This window comes from Clupea harengus, chromosome 8 (genome assembly GCF_900700415.2).
Source record: "Clupea harengus chromosome 8, Ch_v2.0.2, whole genome shotgun sequence".
Taxonomy (NCBI): Eukaryota; Metazoa; Chordata; class Actinopteri; order Clupeiformes; family Clupeidae; genus Clupea; species Clupea harengus.
Window position 1 is genome coordinate 29103514 of NC_045159.1, and position 24177 is coordinate 29127690.

The 24177-nt window shown below is 41.6% G+C and overlaps 2 protein-coding genes across 5 annotated transcripts in view; one reads left to right on the forward strand and one right to left on the reverse strand.

The window, feature by feature from the left end:
• The window catches only part of LOC105902077 (sodium- and chloride-dependent GABA transporter 2-like), a 50455-nt gene that overhangs the window by 26216 nt on the left and 62 nt on the right, over window positions 1-24177 (reverse strand). For 2 of the 4 annotated variants that reach the window (XM_031572641.1, XM_031572644.1), the window contains exons 1-2: window positions 23835-24177; window positions 15374-15406 (exon numbers count right to left, since the gene is read on the reverse strand). The exon at window positions 23835-24177 is cut by the window's right edge and continues 62 nt beyond it. The gene's annotated coding sequence lies outside the window, so the exon portion shown is untranslated. Of the gene's footprint in view, window positions 1-10541; window positions 10599-15373; window positions 15407-23834 lie in introns of all 4 variants that reach the window. The other 2 variants (XM_031572642.1, XM_031572643.1) reach the window with 2 other exon arrangements.
• The window catches only part of jakmip2 (janus kinase and microtubule interacting protein 2), a 44976-nt gene that overhangs the window by 5912 nt on the left and 14887 nt on the right, over window positions 1-24177 (forward strand). Inside the window, exons 2-4 of the mRNA XM_031572646.2 lie at window positions 20113-20363; window positions 20845-21342; window positions 22610-22819. Of these exons, the coding sequence (XP_031428506.1) occupies window positions 20235-20363; window positions 20845-21342; window positions 22610-22819 (837 nt within the window). The 5' untranslated portion in view covers window positions 20113-20234. The remainder of the gene's footprint in view (window positions 1-20112; window positions 20364-20844; window positions 21343-22609; window positions 22820-24177) is intronic.

Here is a 24177-nt window from a genome sequence, read left to right on the forward strand (position 1 = left end):
TTACAGAGTCTTTCTGAAAAATTTTCTTCTGTGTCTAGCTGCGAAACTGTCATATTAGGCGATTTTAACCTAGATTGGTTCTCACCTGTAGCCAATGAATTTCAAGACCTGTGCTTAGAGTCAAATCTTACCCAATTGGTTACTGAATCCACCCGCCCAAATATGAAAATCCCAAGTAACTCATCTCTGTTAGATCTCATTCTTACTAATAGGCCACAGCACTACCTGCACACCTGTGTGTTTCCCTTGGATTTTAGTGATCACTGTCCAGTGGGCTGCATCAGGGATGGACGGAGAAAGGGTGCTGCCCCTTTAATTGTTTATAAAAGGTCCCTCAAAAATCTTGACGATCAGGCATTTTTATTTGACTTGCTATCCAGCAATCCTACCTCTATAGAGCTTATTCCGGACGTAGGTGTTGCCTTGAGTCATTTCCTGTCGGTTTTTCATGCTGTCACTGACAAACATGCACCTTTTAAGAAATGTAGGATAAAAAATCGTTTTAATCCCTGGTTTACTCATGATATAAGTGAGGCCACTACTAATAGAAATAAGGCCTGGGCATTAGCAAGATCCACTGGCTCTGCTGCAGCTTGGCAATCTTTTAGACACCTTCGTAACAAATGCACACATCTGGTAAAAATGGCCAAATCCAAATACTTTGTGAATCATTTGTCTGCTTGTGGTAGTAATCCAACAAAATTCTGGAAAACAGTTAAGTCTCTTAAAGGGGTTTCCCCACCTACACTACCCCAGCAGATCATGCTGGAAGATAAAGCAATTAATGATCCTAAGGAAGTTTGTAATGCTTTCAATAATCATTTTATCCAATGCGGCACTTTGTTTGACCTTTCTAATTTCCCTGATGTACCGGATGGAGTGCTAGATAACTTCACTGTTGATGCCAGGTCACTGGGAACTGACCCAACCACATCCTTCTCTTTTAGACCAATACAACAGCATGAAGTCCTCTCTGCTCTTCGTAATTCTAAATGTATGAAGAGCTCAGTGGGTGCAGACCAGTTAGACCCACGTCTCTTGAAGCTTGCTGCCCCCATTATAGCCAGACCCCTGACCCACATTTTTAATCTATCACTTTTTTCTGGCTACATTCCTAGCATCTGGAAATCTGCATTAGTGGTGCCCCTTCATAAAGGGGGAGACCCAAATGATATGAACAATTATAGGCCGATCTCCAAGCTCCCATGCCTAGCCAAAATGTTGGAATCCTTTGTAAATGAGCAAATTAGCTCTTTTCTATCTTTAAACTCAATTTTATGCCCCTTTCAATCAGGTTTCAGAGCTGGCCACAGTACCATTACTGCAACAACCCTTGTGGTAAATGACATAGCCTCTGCTGTAGACAAGAAACAATGTTGTGCCGCTTTATTTATTGACCTGTCGAAAGCTTTTGATACAGTAAACCATGAGATACTTTTTGGCAAACTGAACTCCCTGGGATTTGATAATGTCTCCCTCAGATGGTTCAAAAACTACTTCACGGGTAGAACACAATGTATAGATGTTGCAGGCCTTACATCTGAGGCCCTAGTAATTAATTCTGGTGTCCCTCAGGGCTCTATTTTAGGCCCGGTATTGTTCTCACTTTACATTAATAATATCTGTGACCATCTAGAACATTGCAAAGTCCATTTTTATGCCGATGATACAATTTTGTATGCCTCAGCGCCCTCTATAGATCAAGCAGTTTCAAACCTTCAACATGCTTTTGATTGTGTACAGGATTCCCTAAAGTCCCTCAAATTGATGCTGAATGAGTCTAAGACTAAATTCATGATTTTCTCCAATGGTAGAAATAATGTCCCCTCCACCCATAGGATATGCACCCGTTCTGGGACTAATATTGAGCAAGTTCCTTGCTATAAATACCTAGGTATCTGGCTAGATGATAGGCTGTCATTTAAATCACATGTTCTTGACCTAGCTAAGAAGGTTAAAATTAAACTGGGTGCTCTTTATAGAATAAGATCTTGTTTTACTTTTGAAAACCGAATGGAAATAGTGCAATCAACAATTTTGTCAGTTCTTGACTATGGTGACATTGTTTACATGTATGCTGCACCCTCTACCTTAAAACTCCTGGACTCTGTTTACCATAGTGCTATTCGCTTTGTTACAGGAGACGCTTTCAGGACCCACCACTGTAACTTATACAAGAATGTTGGTTGGTCCCCTCTAGCAGACAGGAGGGAAAAACACTGTCTTTTATTTGTTTATAAAGCCTTAGTGGGAAAACTGCCTAATTATCTCATGTCACTTTTAAAATTAAAATCCATCTGTCATAATACACGGTCACAGAGCCTCATCTCCCTTGAAATCCCCCTTACAAAAACTAATATAGGTAAAATAGCTTTTAAGTTCTTTGCTTCCCATAAATGGAACACTATTCAAGTGGAGTTGAAATTAACCAAGTATTTGTCTGTCAACCAATTTAAGAGCCTTTTAGATAATAAGGATGTGCCTCAATGTTGTTGTTTTGAATGATTCTCTGATTTAATTTTTTTACTTTATGTTATTTTATTTATTTTTTATGCTTAATTTCTGAGTTGTTTGGTGTGTGTTTTTTTTTTAAATGTATTTTGTCTGTTTCGTTTTGTTGTGGTTTGTTTATGTATTGTTCTTCTGTACTATGTGGCCTCAATCAGGGCATTGCTGCAAAAGAGCCCTGTGCTCAGTCAATTTCTCCCTGAATAAACAATGATGATGATGATATACTTCAAATACTACTAAAATACTCTTCATGGCAACATTACGTTCAATCAATCAATCAATTCAATCTTATATAGCGCTTCTCTAAATACCCGAAGTCGCTTTACAGAGTCCAGAGTCCAGTAGTCATTCATACACAGTCATACCGGTGGTGGTAAGCTACATCAGTAGCCACAGCTGCCCTGGGGCAGACTGACGTTAAACTCAAGGCTGCGGTCTGTCATTTTTTGCTGCCCTACCAGAAACAGTTGGCTAAGAAATTGAAAGAACACTGGCATAGGCACATTATTAAGTGCTCGTATCGGTACTCAGTATTGGCAAGTACTCGAACTCTGTCTGAAAAATGTGGTATCGGTGCATCCTTACACCAAACATGTTTGCCGACAGAAGATGTAAGCAGTCGCCATAACATGGAAAACAAAGATGGAACTAGGGGGAAAACTCCACAACCTAAGCAAGTTTACATTATCTTGTACCTGGGATGCCATTTTAAAACATTTGACATAATGTCAAGAGGCCTAACTTCTGCTACATCTGCCAAACTAATAATTTCAAAATCTTTGGTTTTCTGTACAACATATCAAAATAAACAACTTCCAGTATCCTGACAACCATAAAGAAGGTCCAATGTGGCACAATATTAATAATAACCTCACCAAATAAATACTCCCCATGATGCTGCGCTTTCAGAGGCAGCATGGATCCAGTTCTGTGTTACACTAAGAGACAGCATGGATCCAGTTCTGTGTTAAACTAAGTCTCTGACGTAGCACCCTATTCCGTGCCTGTAGTCCGTCTAGTATATAAGAAACCAATATTGACAGGAAAAGCCTTGCTGAAATCCATGTTTTTACAAAATGGATCACCAAGTTTAAATTGTACCGCTGCTGAACCTGATGTTTATAGGCGAGGGTTTTTGTGATATTTTTTTGAAATTGCACACAACACGTGCTTGTCTCTTTAGTGGATAGTGCTTGCCCTCAAATTGCATACTACACCATAGCTGAGAGATGGGTCCAAACTACAGAGAATTCTCAGGTGGTGAGACTCGGTGCTTGGAAATTTGATTCCAGCCATATAGTTTTTTGAAAGCGTGTGGTACAATGAGCTGCTTCAAAAATACAGCAAGCCCAGTAGTGACAACAAATGCAGAAGTAATGCTGCAGATGTCCCTCACCAATGCTGATTTTTTTGGTCAGTGTAATGTCCCACTGAAAAAGACAAAACTTGTTAAAGGCACTGCATTTGTGAGGCTGTTTGCCTGACAGCATTTTCAGATAAATCTCAAATTAATAATAACACTCGGTTTATTTTTTGTCATTCATATTCATATAACTGACAGATGAAGATGTGAATTGCTTTTCTTCATAAATTAGGTGGTGCAACAGCTTCACCTCAAAGGGGCTACGCCCTCAAGAACATCATGCATAATGTCCACACACAGATGTTTTCAGTCACATGAAAATATTGCAAACTGTTCAAACAAGAGTTTTTGTAACACCAGTTGAGCTTGGATTGTGGAGCCAAAATATTACCCATCGTTGTCTTTACTTGCTACATTGGCAAGCGGAACATTAGACCCAGCATACATTTTTTCGCATTCATTCGGAAGTCTATCTACAATGGCGTTTGTTTTATCGGCTGCTCTTTTATTAGATGCTCGGTAAATTAATTGATGCTGTGATATCTCCTTGGGCAGCCATCTTAATTGCAAGTCAATGTGAAAATCCGGCCGGTCTGATAATGCAGGAATTTCATGAAGATGCCAAATATGTTTTTTTTTAATCTGGGTGTGACTGATATTTTGAAGGAATTCTGAATTCAAGGAATGAAACCGCAGATGAGAGCTGGGATGCGTAGGCCAAGTTACCCACCCAGTAAAGCTTGAAAAGTTTGTCCACAGGCAGCACAGGTCAGGCCTTCACCCATCCTGACCTCGTCACGCTTTCCATCAATAATATACTGTGTAGCATCGGTGCAGATGGGATTTTTGAACTGGGGGGGACGCTAACTAACATCGCCTAATCAGCTGTGCAGAGTTATTAACTGATGATTGTCGCCTTACGTAGGGAGAGTGGTGGGGACGGATCGGGGTCACTATGAATCTGGGGGGGACATGTCATTAACTGCATACGTGTTATAATGTAATTACATGTATTAAAGCAGCATTTTGGAGTTTCGGTCTAAAACTCGCAAGCTAACTACCTAAAAAGCATACAAAAAACCTTGCAAACTCCACCAACCAGATTAAAGCTGGCTAACATGCTAATTAAGTAAAATGAGTAACGGTCACCAACATTAAGTAAAATGAGTCAGTAAGGATCACCAACATTAAGTAAAATGAGTCAGTAAGGATCACCAACATGTTATAGCCCTTCTGATATACAAATGAGAGATTGGGCCAATAGAGGTCATTATTAGGATTAATTAATATGAAACCATTTTGACCAATAGTTTCATGGAATCAGTGGACGCAGGAGCAAACCTGTGTTATGAGATGTATACCTGCACAAGGTGACTGTCTCAAAGGTGAGGTGCAGCCCCGAAACGTTTTGATCGCACCTCGTAACTCACAACCTCCCATATCTAATGCATTCCCCATTTGTGTAGGCTACTGGTCACTGCTGCTCTAGGGCCAATGATTTTCCGTTTCCAAAAAATGCATTTTCCGTTTCACATTTGGTGAATTCCGTTTTTTTTCCGTTTCAGCTCATTTTGTTCACCCTGAGGTAGATTGATGGCTTAAAATGAGTGAATAATATGTGCCCTTCTTAGATTGTTGTTTGCCAGCCATCAACAGAACAGAAGACTAAACATGTTTTGTTTTAAATGCGATTGGGAAGACGAGCGCGTGAATGTGACTGAATGTGGCTTTAGCGGAAATCTGTGGGTCAACCGTTGAAAAGGGGGGCGTGGCCGGAGCAGAGTTCAGCGCAGACGTGACATTTTCTCAGTGGTTTTGTTCTTTAATTAATGTTTGTTCATCGTTGCAATCGTTGTTGTGTTTATTTGAAAGAAATATAGCCTTGCAGCCCAAAATACAGGGGAATTTGGGCGATTTGTATGAACAAAATGATGTTTCCGTTTCAAAGGTGCAATTCCGTTTCAAAGTGTTCATTCCGCGAATTCCGTCCGTTTTCCATTATCGCGGAAAATCATTGGCCCTACTGCTCCTGGGATTGCCTCTGGGATAACCCATATTGTTTGTATATCTACACATACAGTCACCAGTAGCCTCGTGTTACACAAATGAATAGCCTACCTTTATGGCCACTCTCTCCCGTTATTAACCTCGAATACCATAGTTACCTGAGACAAACCTAATATGAGGTTGCAGTAGCCTAAAAGCTTAAGATCATTCTTTCGCATCACCACACAGTACGTAGCCTATGCTATTGGGGAAAGGAGAGAAAGCATAGCAAACACGGGTTTCCATAGAAAAGGTCCCACAACATTTCAGCAAAGCTGCATGTAAGCTATACCTTTTTTAAATCACATAGGATATCCTGATTGACAGTAGAAAAGTCAGTTCAAAGGGTTGTGGTTGCTATCTTCTTAAATTCTAAACTTGTCTGATGCATTCAGTTTGATGGGATTTCTCGACAATGCTATTGGTCGGCTTTAACCAAACCTTTCATTAATTAACTTCGGCCTGGCCTGTGCATGCACACGTGCTCCCGTTTCCGCCAGCCGTTATCGTCCTCAAAATAGGGGTTTGATGACTCCATTCAAAGGACAGTTATCCCTGCAATTGCAACCATGAGGGGATGAAGGAATGTTGTGAAGGTGCCAAAAATGGTTTGAGCACACCATCAGTCTTCCATCCCCTCCAAAACTGGAACTGTGTTCGTGTTGGGGGTGATGTTGGCCTCCCACCTTCTGATAAACAAGTCTCCCTTTCCTTCGAACATTTTGCTGAGCTCTAAATAAGCTTTAACTGAAAAAAGAACAATGGGACAGATCATTACTCAGAGATGTGATTAAAAGCCATAAACTCAGATTCATGTCTTACTTTTAATTTTCACAAACATTTATTTTAGCACAGGATACTGCCCATCGGTTCATTCCATAGCAAATGTCTCCAAAATGATAACTTGCCTGGAACAAACAGTAAACCATCAGGAGACATTCATTTATAACTTTATAACCTCTACTGCCACCTTCACCTGTACTTCACCTGCACTTTACATATATCTATATCACATCTGCACTAATCACCTTTATTGCTGCTCATGTTCTTACTGCTCATACCACTTATGTCTTATGTCATACTGTATATACCCTATTTATCTATATTTATATTACCATTTGCACATACTCTGCACTCTTCTACTTTGCACTTCTGGTTAGATGCTAACTGCATTTCGTTGCCTCAGTACCTGTACTCTGTGCAATGACAATAAAGTTGAATCTAATCTAATCTAATCTAACATGCGACATGGGAACAGCCCCCCCAACCTGGGGAAATCAATGGGGCACGTTTACGCACTGCTCCTCTAAAGAACGAGGCACAATGTGGAGCAGTGTATGATGAAGGACAAAAATAACGTCTTACTTAAGAGACATTATACCTAATCATGACAGGCCACTGTATTTACAGCTCTAGGCTGGGATTCCTCTCAAAGATAAATCTATAATCTATCCAAGTGGCTTATTTTTTTTACATTGTTGTCAATATCAATGAACTCCTGAAAATCAGCATCAAACTCTAAGATACTTTGGACGTTAAATCCAATTTCACACGTCTAATTTTACAAGCTGCTGTGTGTTGTGGACACTGTATATCTTCCTGGAGGTCTCCACTTCATTCTTAAAAATTGTTGCCAACACTTTGAATTTTTCTTGTTTGTTGTGTGTAAAAACAAAAGCACAAGAATAAGTAATGCTGCGTCAAGGGGATGGAACACACAATTGCGAGTTCTGTGTGTATCCTTTTGTATTATCTATTATACTTTATACGATATATTATAACCAGCATATTCAATTTAAAAGCTGACACATTTGTGAATGGACAACTACGACTGATTAAACCACATTGACATTTACAGCGCCACCAAATAAGATATAAGTCAGTCACATTATCTGGTAGGTGAGGTGCTCAAATCAGTCCTACTAAGTACAGTAGTTCAATTAATGACCGTGGTTACATGGATTCGAATAACTGCCTTAGTCGGACTGAAATCGCATTATCCGTTTCATGTAAGCACCTTAGTCGGATCGTAGTCGGACCGCACATAGTCGGACTAACACCCCTGGATAACTCGATCCGATCCAGTTGATAGTTCGACTATTGCGGCATGTAACGGTGAATTGGATAAGGAACTGGACTTTGCGTCTTTGCGCATGCTTGAGATCCCGCCGCCATCCTCCCTCCCTCCCTGCCAGGTCGTGACCCGGAAGACGAAAGAGACGATACGTTGTCTCAGCTGTTCATACTAATGACACGTTTATTTATGAATATCCTGCAGACTGTCTCACAAGCTTATTCTTGTTGACTATGAACAAACATAACAGAAGAGGTCCGAAGATATGAGTACCTTTACAACCCCTCCTTAAAAACGTATAAGGACGTTCAAATTACGATACTTATGTGGTGCCAGTGTTGACAAAAACGTTGACTGCGACTGTTTGGACAGAGCGCGCTAATTCACCGAACAAATACTTTCATATTAATTTCCCACCACTTGTTAGTCATGTCATCCATTCATATCGATGTGAATCAATCAATTCTAATACATCTTTAACTGTGATGTGTTTTTGTTTCATTTCACAACGTATTTACTGTATAATCAACGATAGCAGGTGCCCGCTTGTAAACAGTCCACATTTTATTTGCTTAAAACACACAGCAGTACTGTCAAATCAGAAAGCAAATCAGCTGTTAAAGGGCTGTTACCTGACCAAATACCTTTCAAACTCGGTGATAGTATTCACAACTAATTTGTTCTTCATTCTATCAAATATGATGAAGTGTGGTCCGCGACGGCCACAAGTAAATTATTGCGACATTTCTACGACATTATTGCGACATGGAGCAGGGTTCCAGATGCTTTGCCTTGCGCATTGTCATATCTATAACTAGCCTACTGGTACGTACAAAAGGAGAGCCCGCGAAAATCATGTGTGCGCTAACAATTGTCTGGCGCCAGGTCTTGGGTAGGAGGCATGTTGTTCCGGGGATATTTAGTTAAATGGTCCGCGAGTTTTTATTGGCTAAGTGGTCCTTGGTCTGAAAAAGTTTGAGAAACACTGCTTTATAGACAATAACGATCATACACTCCCATTGCACTCAAACAACCACACTCAAACGAGGAGATATTGTATCAATTAGCCTATTAAGTACTGTATTTATTGATTGCAAAGAGTTCAACGTTACAGCAACATAACTTTGCTCCGGTCGCTAAATCTGATATATCCGTGTGCATCATCGCTCTCCCTCTCTCTCTCTGCCACACCCACCCTGTAACCTACGTGTTTATACATTATAGAAGCAAGACCATTATATTGTAACAAATCACGGAAGCGTGGTATATTTGTTATGGCTTTTTATTAAACACAACACACTGTCACAATGGCACGGGCTTTATGCCCACGAACAGACTGTGCTACCGTCACCCACCTGTATAAGCTCTGTCCCAACACAGAACAACGACATGTAATTAGAACGGTAAGGAACATATAGCCTAGGGAACGTCATGCATAACATAAAGTATAACAGTATGCGCCCGCTGCACGGCATTACGGGGCGACACGTTATAATATTCTGGTTTAAAGTTAATGCTTGTGAAATCAGCTGTCACTCGACTATTACCTGACCAATACCTGTCAAACTCGGTCATAGAAAAATATCATGAATGCATATTTATTACGATGGGGAAACTATAAAATCGGAGTACGGACAACTAATGCCCAGCGTTGACGATGCAGATATAGAGCTGGAAACAGCTAAATGACCTACAGCCCAAATGCAGTGAGCTTTATCAAGCCCTGGAAAGTTCGGCACATTTGCCCGTTTCCACAGCGTCTGCTGAGCGGTCATTCAGTACAATGGGGCGTCTTAAGACATATCTTACGAAGTACGATGACTGACAAAAGACTGACTGGACTTGCTCTTATGAATATTCACACAGATTTGGAAATCGACAGCGAAGAAGTACTTAAACAATTTGATGCAACTGGCAGAAGGGCAATGCGTTTTGGCTGTAACCCATTATTTGCGCGCGTGTGTGTGTGTGAATGTGCATGCGTTTCTCTCGCCTTTTATCTTTCACCTTTGAATAATGTAACTTATAAACACATCGGCCTGGCAGAAACAAACAAACAAACAACCCAAGAGGCAACACGCATTTCAACTGTTGTTGTTATTGGTAGTGGTGAAGAGGTCAAGCGGAAAGGGCTGTATCACCACTAGTTGTAATAAAAACAGCGCCACCTATCGTATCGGATATGACATGCTTTCGGCCAATGATTCGATTTATTCACTGCCATGTACATTGGGATAATAGCACCTACCCTCGAAAGAAAGCATAGTCCGACTAAGCAAAGATTCGAATTATACCATCATGTAAACACACTGAATGTTAAAAGGATGACAATTTATGGACAGTAATGTTCGTTTGTTAACATAAGCTAAATGTAAGACAGCTAAACTTGTTCTAGATGATACCAGCTAGCTATCGAACTTAATGGTAACCAGCTAACACTAACTCACTATTCAGTGCAAATATTGCAATCTTAACGATCAGATAAGACTTTAAATGACTAAATCGATTTTTTTCAGTTAATCAAAGACATTGATTAAATCCACTCACCGACTGACACCCATCCACCCTGGCGTGAATCCAGTGGTGAGAAAGAGCTTGTAGGAGCTGGGCAGTGTCGATAAAGCGACCGTTAAATTACAAGGGTTGACAGGTGAGAGACAGATTTCAAATGATATTTAACAGGAGGAGAAAACACCTCATTTTTTTTGAAGTTGCACATGTTACAAATGGAAATATCTGTGTTGATAGCCTTCTGAACTGATACAGAATTAGCCTTGACACAATACATGTTTAGGGGGGAAAAAAACACATGAATTCTTAGACAGAGACTTCTCCTTTAGGTTGTAAAGGGAAGTAAGCTATCCGTTGCTATTCCAAAGAGGTTTAAATGGCCCCATCAGTTGTTTGGTTGGGGCATTCTAGATGTCATATAACATGCGATTCATAAAACTGACAAAGCCCTCCCAGTAGCTGCATAAAGTTTAAATAAATCAGAGACAAAACTCAATGTGTCCTTTATATCTCATTTTTCTAATTCATTGTTTTATTATATAAAGCCTTTTACCTTACAAGGCCTAGAAGAGTGAAAATATGCTATTCATTGTTCACATATTATGCATATTAAAAAGCAAAGATTCAGTATATTCATATAAGGTATATAATGAAACATGTAACATGTACATGCACCATCACAAATGGTGTTGTAAATGTGTCTACCGTGGATTATATATGACTAGTTAGCCAGCATTTAACCCTAATACAGATCATGTAGGGATTCAATTGGTGTTGTAAATGTGTCTACAGTGGATTATATATGACTAGTTAGCCAGCATTTAACCCTAATCGAGATCATATAGGGATTAAATTGGTGTTGTAAATGTGTCTACAGTGGATTATATATGACTAGTTAGCCAGCATTTAACCCTAATCGAGATCATATAGGGATTAAATTGCAATGTGACAAACATTTACTAGAGAACTTTCCATATTCCTTCTATGTTTTCAAATCTATACAAAGAAGCTTAAAATAATGTTCAAAAATGAATAGATTCATATAATCCCTAAGCACTGCTTATAGCAGCAAGAGTCCCATTAACAGTAATTTATGTAAAGTGGCAGTTATTACTAAGTGTTAAAGAAGGGGGTGAGATATAGGGTGGGTGTGTAGGGGGAAGTGGCATTTCTCAACACAAACAAACCTGTGGTGTGTCGCATTCATGCGTTCAGTGGTTAGGCCCTAACACTCGTTTTCAACTGACACCGTCCAGCAGCTGTGAGATTTCTTTTCTAGGTTAATACAGAATTATCAGCCATATTTTGATGTGATAAAGACCTGTCACTGGCCGGATGCACATAGCTCTAGGCGTCCCAGAGAGCAGCTCAAACTAGTCTGCATCTACAGCTGTTCAGGATCCAGCACCTATTAGAGTCCTCTCCTATCTGGCCTGGCTCAAAGAGACACCGCAGCCCTAAGGTGACAGGCCTGGCTGGCTGTGAGTCACATTGCAACTTCTGTGGGGGCATTACCCATTGAGTCTGATACGCAGTGTTATTTATCAGCAACACGGGGCAGCCATTTGACTTGGCTTCGTGCTATTGTGTATGAGGGGAGTTAGACATATGTCGCTACCGGATGGTAGTCCTCTACCGGATGGTAGTCGCGCATGCGCATTACCCGATCAGTCGCCACTTTGCGACGCTGTAGACAGCAGAATACAATCGCTGGCTAAAGCTGATGGAAGTTCGTGAAAGACGGTATACTTTAAGAAGTTTGGTCATTGTATACAGCTGTAAGTTCTTAATGTTTGTATAATAAAGAAGTTAAAGATATACTGGATATCCTCTTTTGTTCTCCCTGTCAAGTTCTTTTGGCTAGCACATCAATGCTTTATTTGTTTTACCTACTGCTATATTTTCTCACTTCTTCATAATACAAACTATTTGCCTTTTACCCTTACTCCGTCTCCACACTTTTAATAATTAAATATTACATTAAATATACCCACATTATGCGTTAAGACAAACGCATTCTGCCGTAAACCATTTGTGTCTGAGCATGCGCGATGTGCGTGACTACCATCCGGTAGAGGACTACCATCCGGTAGCGACAACATAGGTTAGCCTCCTATACTATTGTGTATTACATTTACATTTAGTCATTTAGCAGACACTTTTGTCCAAAGCGACGTACAAGGGAGAGAATAGTCAAGCTACGAACAATAGAACCTGGTGTAACAATAAATACTACTTTACATAAGAAATATAAGTCGAAGTGCCAGTTAGGACGGGAAGTGCTCTCTGAAGAGTTGGGTCTTCAAAAGGTTCTTAAAGGTAGAGAGGGACACCCCTGCTCTGGTAGTGCTGGGTAGTTCATTCCACCAACGTGGAACTACAAATGAGAATAGTCTGGACTGCCGTACTTGCACAGACGGCAGTGCCAAACGACGCTCACTAGAAGAGCGCAGTATCCTGGGTGTAACATTTGCCCTTACAAGAGCATTTAGGTAGGTGTATGAGGTGTATGAGGGGAGTTAGACATAGAAGCCTCCTGTGCTTCTTTTTCTTTTTGTGTTGCCAAAACACTAATGCAGAAAAAATTCCAGGATCTTGCAAGGGAGTGTTGCGACCAAAAGTAACAAAAATTGTGGTGAAAACTGCTGTGATTTTTTTGTTAAATAATACAGAAATTCCATGACATTGCATTTATTTGCGGAATATATGGCGTTAATAAGAGAAAATTGCACCAGTCATTGCAGTTGTGGAAGTGATTGAGTTTGAACTTGAAAATCCTGGAAGTCCTATGTACCTACCCTCAATATTAGCTTATTAAATTAGTCAACCAACAGTATAAAGTGCATCATCAAAATACATTTCCTTGTCTGAAAAGTAACACAATATTTGTCTTTGTATAATGTATGATATAAAAGATCTGGTTACATTTTGGCACTGTTCTGTCCTATTCATTTGGTTTATTCAAAATGAGGACAGGAGACTCAATTATCCCAAACCAAAATGCATCCTATGTATGGATGCACGATATTGAATTTTAGCCGATATCCGATATGCCGATATTTACAAGCTCATTTAGGCCGATTGCCGATGCCGATACCGATATATACACCTCTGCTTTTTAATTATTGAAAAGTCTCTCCTGTACTAGAATTAATCTGTTATTATGGTAGGGTATTGCTGTAGATACAGGACATTTAAAAACTTGATTTGTATCATTTTAGAAATAGACATTCACTCATGAAACTATTGAAATGATTTCAAATATGGCAGATTTATTTATATTTTCACGTCACAATTTTCATACTTGAACAGTACCAACTTGAACAACTACACTCTGGAAATGCAACTTGGCTAACTTGGAAAGCTAACGTTGGTTAACTGCAGATACCGATGTCGTGCCGATATTATCGTGCATCCCTAATCCTATGTTTTGGAAAATGTTTGAAGGGAACTAGGGACATAAACCAGTGGGAGTCTTGTAGAGGAATTTTGGGGGATATTAAGTGGTTTGTGACCTATAGACTCCATATATGATGGATACACATTTACACTGAATCATTCACCCACAGTTACTTATAGTATTGCAAAGCGTGAGAGACCTGGCTGTGCTTCTCCTGTGATGAATTATTAAGGGCTCGGCTGAGTTCCCCAGTTAGATTGGCCCTTCTTGCTAAACTTGTGTGTGGCTTGAAAATATGTGCATTCCCAGTCAGAGTGCACACACACAGCATCGCCTTAATGGGCTTGCACAGCATGTTGCTTTTAGTTTTATGTTCTATTATTTGTATTGATTTAGTGTTGATTTTAGTGTTGATTTAGTATTGATTTGAGTGTATTCTGTGTTGTTATGTATTATTATTATTATTATATTTTTCACTAGCAGACAAAAGCTTTCACCTTAATAAGATTTAGATTTAGAGAAGCATATGATTGGATATTCAAAGTAGAGTGTGAAAAGGGGGGAGTGGACTAGTCGGAGCAGTTCCACATATATGGGGTTCCCCACACACGGCTGCAGGGGCTTATCCCTACAGACACTGAACAAGAGGCTTGATCTCAGGGCCAGCAGCTCTCTGGTGAGGTCCTTGAGCTCACCATCTGGCCACCGCAATGCTGCTATGGTTCAGTCCCAGGGGCAGGGTCACTGGAACACCATCCCCTAGTGGTCCTCTGACCTAGTTGGGTGGTCATAGATCCATGGTGTTGTTCTAACTCTGGTAGTAAAATCTGCCTGGTGGTTGGCTTGCTGGGAGGATTGATGGGGTAGAAAATAGATCTGCTCTTTCAGGGGTAGGGATGGCCACAGGCAGTGTTGTGATTTGGATCGACAAGGAGTCGAAGAAATGAATCCATTGTGTTGAGCCTCCTCAGTACAGTCTACTGTAAATCATAGTCCTATTTTTGGATGGGAACCACTAGCTAGCAAGAGTGTTCCAGCAATTATGTTGGTTAAGAGATAATTTACAGTAAAGGCGATGAAGTGGACTTTTCCCATACATTACATTTACATTTAGTCATTTAGCAGACGCTTTTGTCCAAAGCGACGTACAAGGGAGAAAATAGTCAAGCTACGAGCAATAGAACCTGGTGTAGCAATAAATAAATACTACTTTACATAAGAAATATAACAAAATGAAATAAAAAGGAAAAAAGAAGTGCAGAAATGTAACTGCTGTAAGTGCAAGTTACGCACTAGTCGAAGTGCCAGTTAGGACGGGAGGTGCTCTCTGAAGAGTTGGGTCTTCAAAAGCTTCTTAAAGGTAGAGAGGGACGCCCCTGCTCTGGTAGTGCTCTGCCATACCACCTCACTATGAGATGCAGGCCTCAGATGAACCAAAGGGGGAAGGAGAGAGTATTTGCCCACGTACCTTTAAATCCCAGTATTGATGTTCCAAGGCAACCTAGGGTAGAAATGTTGATTTATTTGAATTGGGAGTATTGTAAGTCATTGTGCAGACTCCCATTCTCCCATATTTCCCCAAATAAGAAATATTTCCCAATAATTCTGTTTATATACACCATTGTGAAACTGTCGTCCCTTCTTATAGCAAATGCAATGTTACCATAGCAACAGGAAAGTCTAGAAATAGAAAATAAAGCTAAAAAAACCACAGTCTTAGCTGTGATGGAACCGAGTCACTCTTTCTATCATAATAACACAATAAAAACAGTGCCACTGACATATGACTTTAAAATACTGTGACCTGCATCCCCCGGGATATTACCACTGGATGGAGGTGACTCAATTTCATGTACCCATACACCTCATCTACCAGTTTCTCACTCTATTCATAGCATAGTAGTGGGATAATACATTTTTGAGGCAACAGTGTGTGGAATAGGAAGAGAAAAAAATAAAATAAAAATGAACTCTGGGAGATGCAAGTCTAGCTCAGCAATGGAATATTTTGATGACGATTCGTATGCCTACCCAGAATGTCGTCTATACCTAAGGACAGGAGCTGCCGCTGCTAACTGACACGTTACGACGAGCTGCTACGATCATAAAGGTTACACAGATAGCCCTTTGACTGATCATTCCTCAGTCAATGAAGTTCATTTTAGTGTCTGAGGAATGTGAGTGTTCTCCCCTTCAAGCCAAATGTTTTCTGCGGCTCCTGATAAGAACTCGGCTGAGCGGAGCCAGCCGTTTGGTCACAGGGGATATTATGCCACCACCAGTCCACAGCTCAGACGTCATTATTACACAGTGAAGTCACATGGGCTGTAATTACGCCGAGCCAGCCAAGTGTCAGGCTGTTGTGTGTGAAGCCCATGTGTGATGTGAATGAGGGGGGTTGTGTTCTGTGGCTCTCTGGGAACAGTGACAGGCTAACGGACATCAAGAGGATGTCAGAAGTTCACGTCTCAGTTCATATAAAGAGTGATTGGCGCTGAATGTTCTGTTCCCCATTGGATTACAAGGAGATGAGGAAGATAGAGGCCCCGCCCAAATCAAGTGTAGACCCCCCCCCCCCCCCCACATCAGGAAGAATAGCCTTGGGATTTCACAAAATGGCTACATGTAGTGGCATGTCGTCCTTTTCAGAAGTGGTTCTCTGAATGTTCAGTCTTTTTCTGCATGACTGATGGGACCCTGGCATGAGTTCATACACATATTTAACATTTCAACCTCACCATAAAATGTACAATAGTGGGCAATCTTTTTTGATTTGCAAATCAATAGATAATATTTCAGAATTGAACCATTAAATCTTACTATGTTGTGGAGAATTAGCAGGACATCAGGCCTGAAATTTCTCCAAGCTCCAGCACACAGTATTTAAACACATGGAGGACATTTTAAGCTTAAGAGTTTCAGGCGGGCACATGGGCTGCTTTCCCCCCTCGTTTGCACACAGGTCTCCGCTTTTCCCAGCAACAGTAGCGCCAAGCACAATAACAACCATGGTTGACTAGCAAGCAAGCATAGCTACTAATATCTCACATCAGTGTTTTCAAACGTAACATTGATTTGAGAAATTAGTAGCAATGCTTGCTTGGGTAATGTTAGGTGACCAACTAACTATCCATTTATCAGCTAGCCATCAATGTTACATCTGTTACAAACCAGGAACTCAAGCCCTAGTAACAAGCACAGCTCAGTGGTCAGGGCCTAGTCTGACCTGGTGCTTACACGTTGATGAATGGTCACTACAGTTACAGTTCTGAAGTGCTGAAGGCCCACTGTGTAAGCAGGGCTATTGAGCGTTTAAAAAGTTGCCTTTAAAAGGAACTAGCGGAGTTCACTCGTTTCCATTGACAAAGCTACTTTTGGTAAGACCATCACTTCATGAATAGACGGGGTCTGGCCACGCTCCTTTGGGGATTGGTTCCAGTTGTTGCATCCTAATTGGCGTAGACTTCAAGTTCATTCTGAAACCATCTGACCAGCCTATAACCAATCCACCATAACCACTCTGTGATTGCTATACTTCCTACTTCGCCACTAACAGTGAAAGCTGTTATATTAGGCTTTTCCCAAACCTTGTTGGTAGTAAGGATGCAATGTCTCTATACATGCACTATACCATAGAAAGCACTTTGAGCTGCATTCTTTTGCATGAAAGGTGCTATATAAATAAAGTTTTATTATTATTATTATTATTATTACATGTACACATTTGTCTTGCTCTGGCTTCAAGTCTTCGATGTTCAATTATTTGCTACTACTGCCGTAAAACAAATGCTTCTCTTCCAGTGTTGCCAACAAATCCTTACCAGAAGCTATTGGCCCTTTGAAATGTTGCTAAAAGTAGCTAGATTATGTGATGAATGTGTGTGATCAATTTCTCTGATTTGCTTAAGTCACGCAGCTAAAAAAGCATATTGTTTTCTGTTCTCACAAGTTGGATATTATTTAGTTGTTTGGATGAGTGGGGGTGGAGAAGACAGCTGGGGGCAGTGTACGGGTCATTTTTTGTATAATAGACAATACATATTATTATTATTATTACCATGACACTATTCATTTTAAACTATTAGCTTAACAGACTCAGCCAGCTGACCAAAATTAACCTACTTTCATGTTGCCATAGGCTCTGGCTTCGCGAGACTAGGTTCATTTTGAAACGCTGATGACAAAACTGTTTAAAATATCTAAAAAATGATTGGAGGTCTCTGGCTGACGTTCAATCCACTTGAGTGGGCAGATTTCACACTGGAGAAGGATTCCATATCCCTCTCTGGGCGGCAAGGCGTGCAGCGTATGTGTGAGTGTAGGTGCGTGTGCATGCGTGCAGGAGCTTGCTGCAGTGCATGAGTTGCCAAGACGACGCCTGGTCGTGTTGGCAGTTCCTCCCCCAGGACTTCTTCCCACCTGCAGCTCGGCAGGCTGGTGGAGAGCCTGATCGCACACACACACGCGCGCTCTCGCAGCCCTGTGCCAACTCACCTCAGTGTACCTTAGGTTACTGATTCCAGATCAGTTACACAGGACACTTACAATAGTTAGCCCATCTCTAACTCACCTCAGTATAGGTCACTGATTTCAGATCAGTTACACTGGGCACTAATACAGTTAGTTATCCCGGCCTACATCACAATACCATCACAATACCTCTCGGTTTTCCACAAGAATGACCACAGTCAAAGCAAAACTTGTAAGTGACATTGGATGAAGTTTCCCGAAATGCTCTTTAACGAGTGTCTTTGTGTTTACTGACATCCTCAGGGAAGCAATCACCACAGCAAGCCCACATTGATTTTATATCAAGCTGAAGACAGCTTCTACTTAGTCAATCGAATTTCATGCCTGGTCTTGGGTCTGTTTTTTTTTTCATTGCTCTCAAGATTGATGATATCGGCACTCTCCTGGCTGGTCACTGTTCTGATTCAGTCGAAGGAAGCCCATTTGGAGTTTCAGGTGTGTGATTAACAGTTAGACACAGCAGACCACAGCTGGGAAAGACTGATGGTCCAGGTGATAGACACACCGTATCTGCCAATCACAGAGGACACTCACCGCCATGACTGACAGTGTGGTGGACATCTGTATTCTCTTCTTCTCTCTCCCAGGATGCTGCGCTCTTCTAGTGAGCGTCGTTTGGCACTGCCGTCTGTGCAAGTACGGCAGTCCAGACTATTCTCATTTGTAGTTCCACGTTGGTGGAATGAACTACCCAGCACTACCAGAGCAGGGGCGTCCCTCTCTACCTTTAAGAAGCTTTTGAAGACCCAACTCTTCAGAGAGCACTTCCCGTCCTAACTGGCACTTCGACTAGTGCGTAACTTGCAATTACAGCAGTTACACTTCTGCACTCTTTCTTTCTTTTTATTTCATTTTGTTATATTTCTAATGTAAAGTAGTATTTATTTATTGTTACACCAGGTTCTATTGCTCGTAGCTTGAATATTCTCTCCCTTGTACGTCGCTTTGGACAAAAGCGTCTGCTAAATGACTAAATGTAAATGTAAATGTATTTACTGTAGTCCCATGTAGAAGCGGATCAGTTCTAGCTGGTTCTAGCTGGTTCTAGGATCTAGGCAACCAACAGACCTGGGCCGGGTCTGTTTCAGCTGCTCCTTTTATTGAAGGACCATTGCAGAACCACATGGGTAGCTTATGGCAGTGGTTCTCAAAATTTTTGTCCGGGGACCCCATAAAATCCATTTGCCAAGTCTCGCGACCCCCCACACATTTTGACAGGATATTATAGGTCTAAATTCAGTTTCATCTTGAATGATAAGACTGCTTGCTAAGACAATATTAGTTTTCATTATCCACCCTGATGTAGAAAACACCATTTCTGATAGACTATACATTTAGTCATTTAGCAGACACTTTTATCCAAAGCGACTTACAAGGATGTATACACATTTTACACTGATGGCACACTGCACATCAGGAGCAATTAGGGGTTCAGTGTCTTGCTCAAGGACACTTCGACAGGGAATCGAACTAGTAACCTTCTGATTACTAAACGACTTCTCTACCCCCTGTACCACTGTATACAGCATGTCAAAGCCTAATATGTTGATGCACAGGGCAGCAAGATCATTTCGCGACCCCTAAAAAACGTTTGCCGACCCACATGGGTAGCTTATGGTGTACTGGTACTGAAAGTTCCATGTGTTCTAAAAACTGTTGTTTTGTTACATGTCATAGGTCTACTGTCTCCTAGGAATATGAAGAAGAGGAAGAACTGGAAACTTCAGCTGGAATTCTTTAAAGCAGTGGAAATGGATTAAATGAACGTCTCTGAGGAGCAATTGTAGCAACGCATCGTCATGGCGAAGAAGGGCCGTACTAAGGGCGAAAAGCCCGAAGCGCTAATTTCTGCCCTACAGGCAGCCAATGAAGACCTCAGGTCGAAACTGACTGACATTCAAATTGAACTGCATCAGGAAAAATGCAAGGTAGGCGTTTCATACTTTGAATTACACATACCAGTGTGGACGTATATCCAATATTTATTTAGCATGTTCTAAGTGTTAACCCAGACAGAGATAACCCAGACACCTACTCAGTGAAATGCTTTTGGCCCCTTATCTGCCTCGGAAACTACTCCGTTTTTGCCATATCCAGGCCAGCTTCAGGCCAGATCTGGGCCAGAGGGAGTCATGTACTGTAGGTATTCATCCGGCCTGTTATCAGTACCAGTACCATATGATGTCTCTCAACATTACACTACTGGCCTGAATGATACACTTCTCATAGTCATCGGTGTCCGTTTTCAGGACAGTTTCCTCTCTAGACTTGCCTTACCGTAGTGACTCCCTAGTGTCTAGTCTTGTAGAACCCTAGTGCGACTCTAGTCTTGAGTTACTGTAGGGACTCTAATCTAACTCTAATGTTGCATTACTGTTGTGACTCTTCTGCGGCTCACTTCCCCTGTAGGTGACTAAGCTGGAGCGTGAGAAGGTCCAGGAGGCCAAGCGCATCCGTGAGCAGGAGCAGCACCGGCACACGGCGGCCCTCACGGAGCAGCGGGCCAAGTGGCACGAGGAGAAGATGAAGGAGCTGCAGGCGCTGCGGGAGAGCCTGGTGCGTCAGCACGAGCAGGAGCTGCTGCGCCACGCCAAGATCAAGGACGGCGAGATCCAGCGGCTCAAGGCGGCTATCAGCGCCATGCGCGACGGCAGCGGCGAGAAGGTGCGCACGGCACTCACCCTGGAGGCCAAGGAGGATGCGCGCCGCTTCTTCGACCAGGAGCGCGTCAAGCTCCTGCAGGAGATCGCCGAGCTCAAGTCCACCAAGAAGCAGACGGACGAGGCGCTCAGCACCATGATCCAGGCGGACAAGATGAAGGCGGGGGACCTGCGCACGGAGCATCACATGCACCAGGAGCAGATCTCCAAGATCAAGTGGGACTGCGAGAAAGACATACGCAGGCTGGTACGACCTCCACCGCAGTGACCCTTAGGTGTCTCAACCCCAAGGGTATCAGCTGTGATGTGTACATAGTTACAGAGAGATGACAGCTACATGCCTACATATTGTGATAGTCATTGGATGTCCGGATGCTTAAGCATGTCAAACGTGAGGATCTAGTTTGTGACAGAGACGTAAGCAGGCTGGAACAACAGCCAGTACACCAGCACTGTGTCCCTTAGACTTAGTCTGAGTTCACAAAGATACGGAGAGAACTCTCACATCCATACATACACACTGTTAGCTAGCGCACTCAATTACCATTAAGAATCCCAAGCACATTGGTTTAAGTGTCAAGAGAAGACTCGGCTTCATACAAACACACCATCATAAAGACCAGAAGTGAGGGTTTTTAGGTATGTTAAAGTGATGTTATAGATTTGTTTCTGCTTTATCTCTATCTGTCACACTGCACACTGCATAGTCTTTATATCCACAGTCTATTAGTTTGGTTTGGATGGGAGTGGCAGCTAAGCAGGAAGTTGTCAGTGCTGTGGAAGCATTTCGAATAGGCAGCCATATCAGGCTCTTATACCTTACTACCTCATATTGTAGCAGTGTAAGCGTTTTGTGTGTGTGAACCTACTCCTGCCATTTACCTGGTAATGTAAACTTTTAATCTTTAGGAAAAAAGTACATACAAACAAATTATGCAGTTTAACAGCTTATTTTAAAACTCTGTCCTCCTGTGAAGAATTCATGAAAATGTTTTGGGAAAAGGTGTTAAAACCCTGATCATTTTGGATGGATGTAACTGTAATGTATGTAATATCAGCCATAGCCACTTGATGTTTAGCCTCCAAAATAAGATTGCAGACTCAGTTCTTTTTAGTTCAGTTCAAGTTTTCTTTTTACAGGGGTATTTTTGGAATAATTCTCTGTGTGATTAGAAGATGCTTACAATGAAGCCAGAGACCAGCTTGAAAGCATTCAGAACATCCAACACTAAAGGATATCAACAAAATAGCTTTTATGCTGTAAAAAGCTACTGCCTCTCCACTTCATTATCCCAGATGTTAATTAGTGTTAGTAGCATCAGCCATGGTTTTAAAACACCTTAGACTCTACTCTCCTATTTAACCACTTTACTACTTTCAAGTCCAGCACCTCAGCGTGCAGCGCCTGTTTTTCAGTAGGGATTTTAAGTTCGCAAACGGGATTGACAGTCAACGGATTTGAATCAGATTCTCCACACATGGATGTTGCTCTGTCTCCATTTCCCATGATTCAGGTGGATGAGATCAAAGCAAAGGACCGCACCATCTTCGCCATGGAGAAGGAGCTGGAGTCGGCCACGGGCTTCGTGACGAAGCTGCAGCTGCAGAAGGACTTCTTGGACGAGCAGCTCTTCCTGGTGAAGGAGGCGGAGTGCAACTTGGGCAGCCCCAAGAGAGAGATCCCTGGGCGGGCCGGGGACGGAGCCGAATACTGTGGGAGCCCCGTGAGTCACCATGGCAATACGAGCCAGATAGCATCTGTTAATCGCCCTTCCAAAGAAGCCCTTTCTGTGTAGTTTCAATCAATGTAACGCCCATGAAGGCTTTCTAGGCTCAGACAGGGAGAATGATCCACACATACACACTTGAGAGCTTCCAGTTGTCCATAAGTCATGATGGCACTATGAACTGGTCTGTGTATCTTCCCTCATCCTATACATCTGATCTGATCGGCTATACACTCACATCCAGCCCAAATTAGCTGCTTAATGCTGCATACGAACAAACATGATCTTTGCCATTTGAAGCTGTTTAATGCTGCATACGAACAAACATGATCGTTGCCATTTCAAGCTGTTTAATGCTGCATAGGAAACAAATATGATCGTTGCCATTTCAAGCTGTTCAATGCTGCATACGAAACAAACATGATCTTTGCATCAGACTTCTCTCCATCCTCATAATCATCCTGTCCGGCAGTATTCTTATCTGTTGTTGCCGTCACTCCCTGGCAAAACTAGTGCCAAGCGCTGTCAGATGGCATACAAGGCATGTGGTCTATACATTGCCCTTCGCCTTATTCTTTCTTTTTACCTAAATTTCCCTCGGGATTAATAAAGTATCCATCTATCTATCTATCTTCTACTCTGCTACCACAGTCAGCACTGGCCAAACTAATGTAGCCAGTCATTTGAAGCTGCATACATGTAATCACTGTACATCCATTGAACATTTTCTAGCCTTGGACATACATAAATATATCCAACATTTGTGAGTTGGTTTTGAGTGTATATACAGTGAGGCCAACTAATGTATAATGTGAGCATGCAGTGTTTCAGACTGTCATGAGGCAGGTTCTTTGTTCTGTGTTTCAGTCTGAGTCTAATCAGCTCATTTTACCACTAAATTCCATTACTGGCCTCCGTCTTATGTGAAAGAATAGCATATTTTCATTTGAAAGATATATAATTTAGACCATTATAAACGCTGTCATATATAATAAAGAAAAGGAAATCTTACCTTTCAGAGGGAGAAGGCTAGATGTGCTTGGGAATGGCTTCAGATCTTGTGGCTGTGGCAGCAGCAGCTAGTGGGGGTGTGTCTTTGTGCTGCCGTTGATAATAATCCAAAATGAATCAGTTAAGTTCGTCTGTGATGGTTATCTGCACATGCTTTCTATTTACCAATTGTCAGGAAAAAAAAAGGTTTTAAAACCTTACATTTTCATAATCAGGATCCCTTCTTTTCGAGTTGGACTAGAGTTTAGTGTTATGCCATCATCTTAGAAGAAAGAAGGGATTATTTCTTGTAACATGAGTCCCATGACCACGCAGGCTGAAAAGGTTCAAGCCCTTTTGACGTA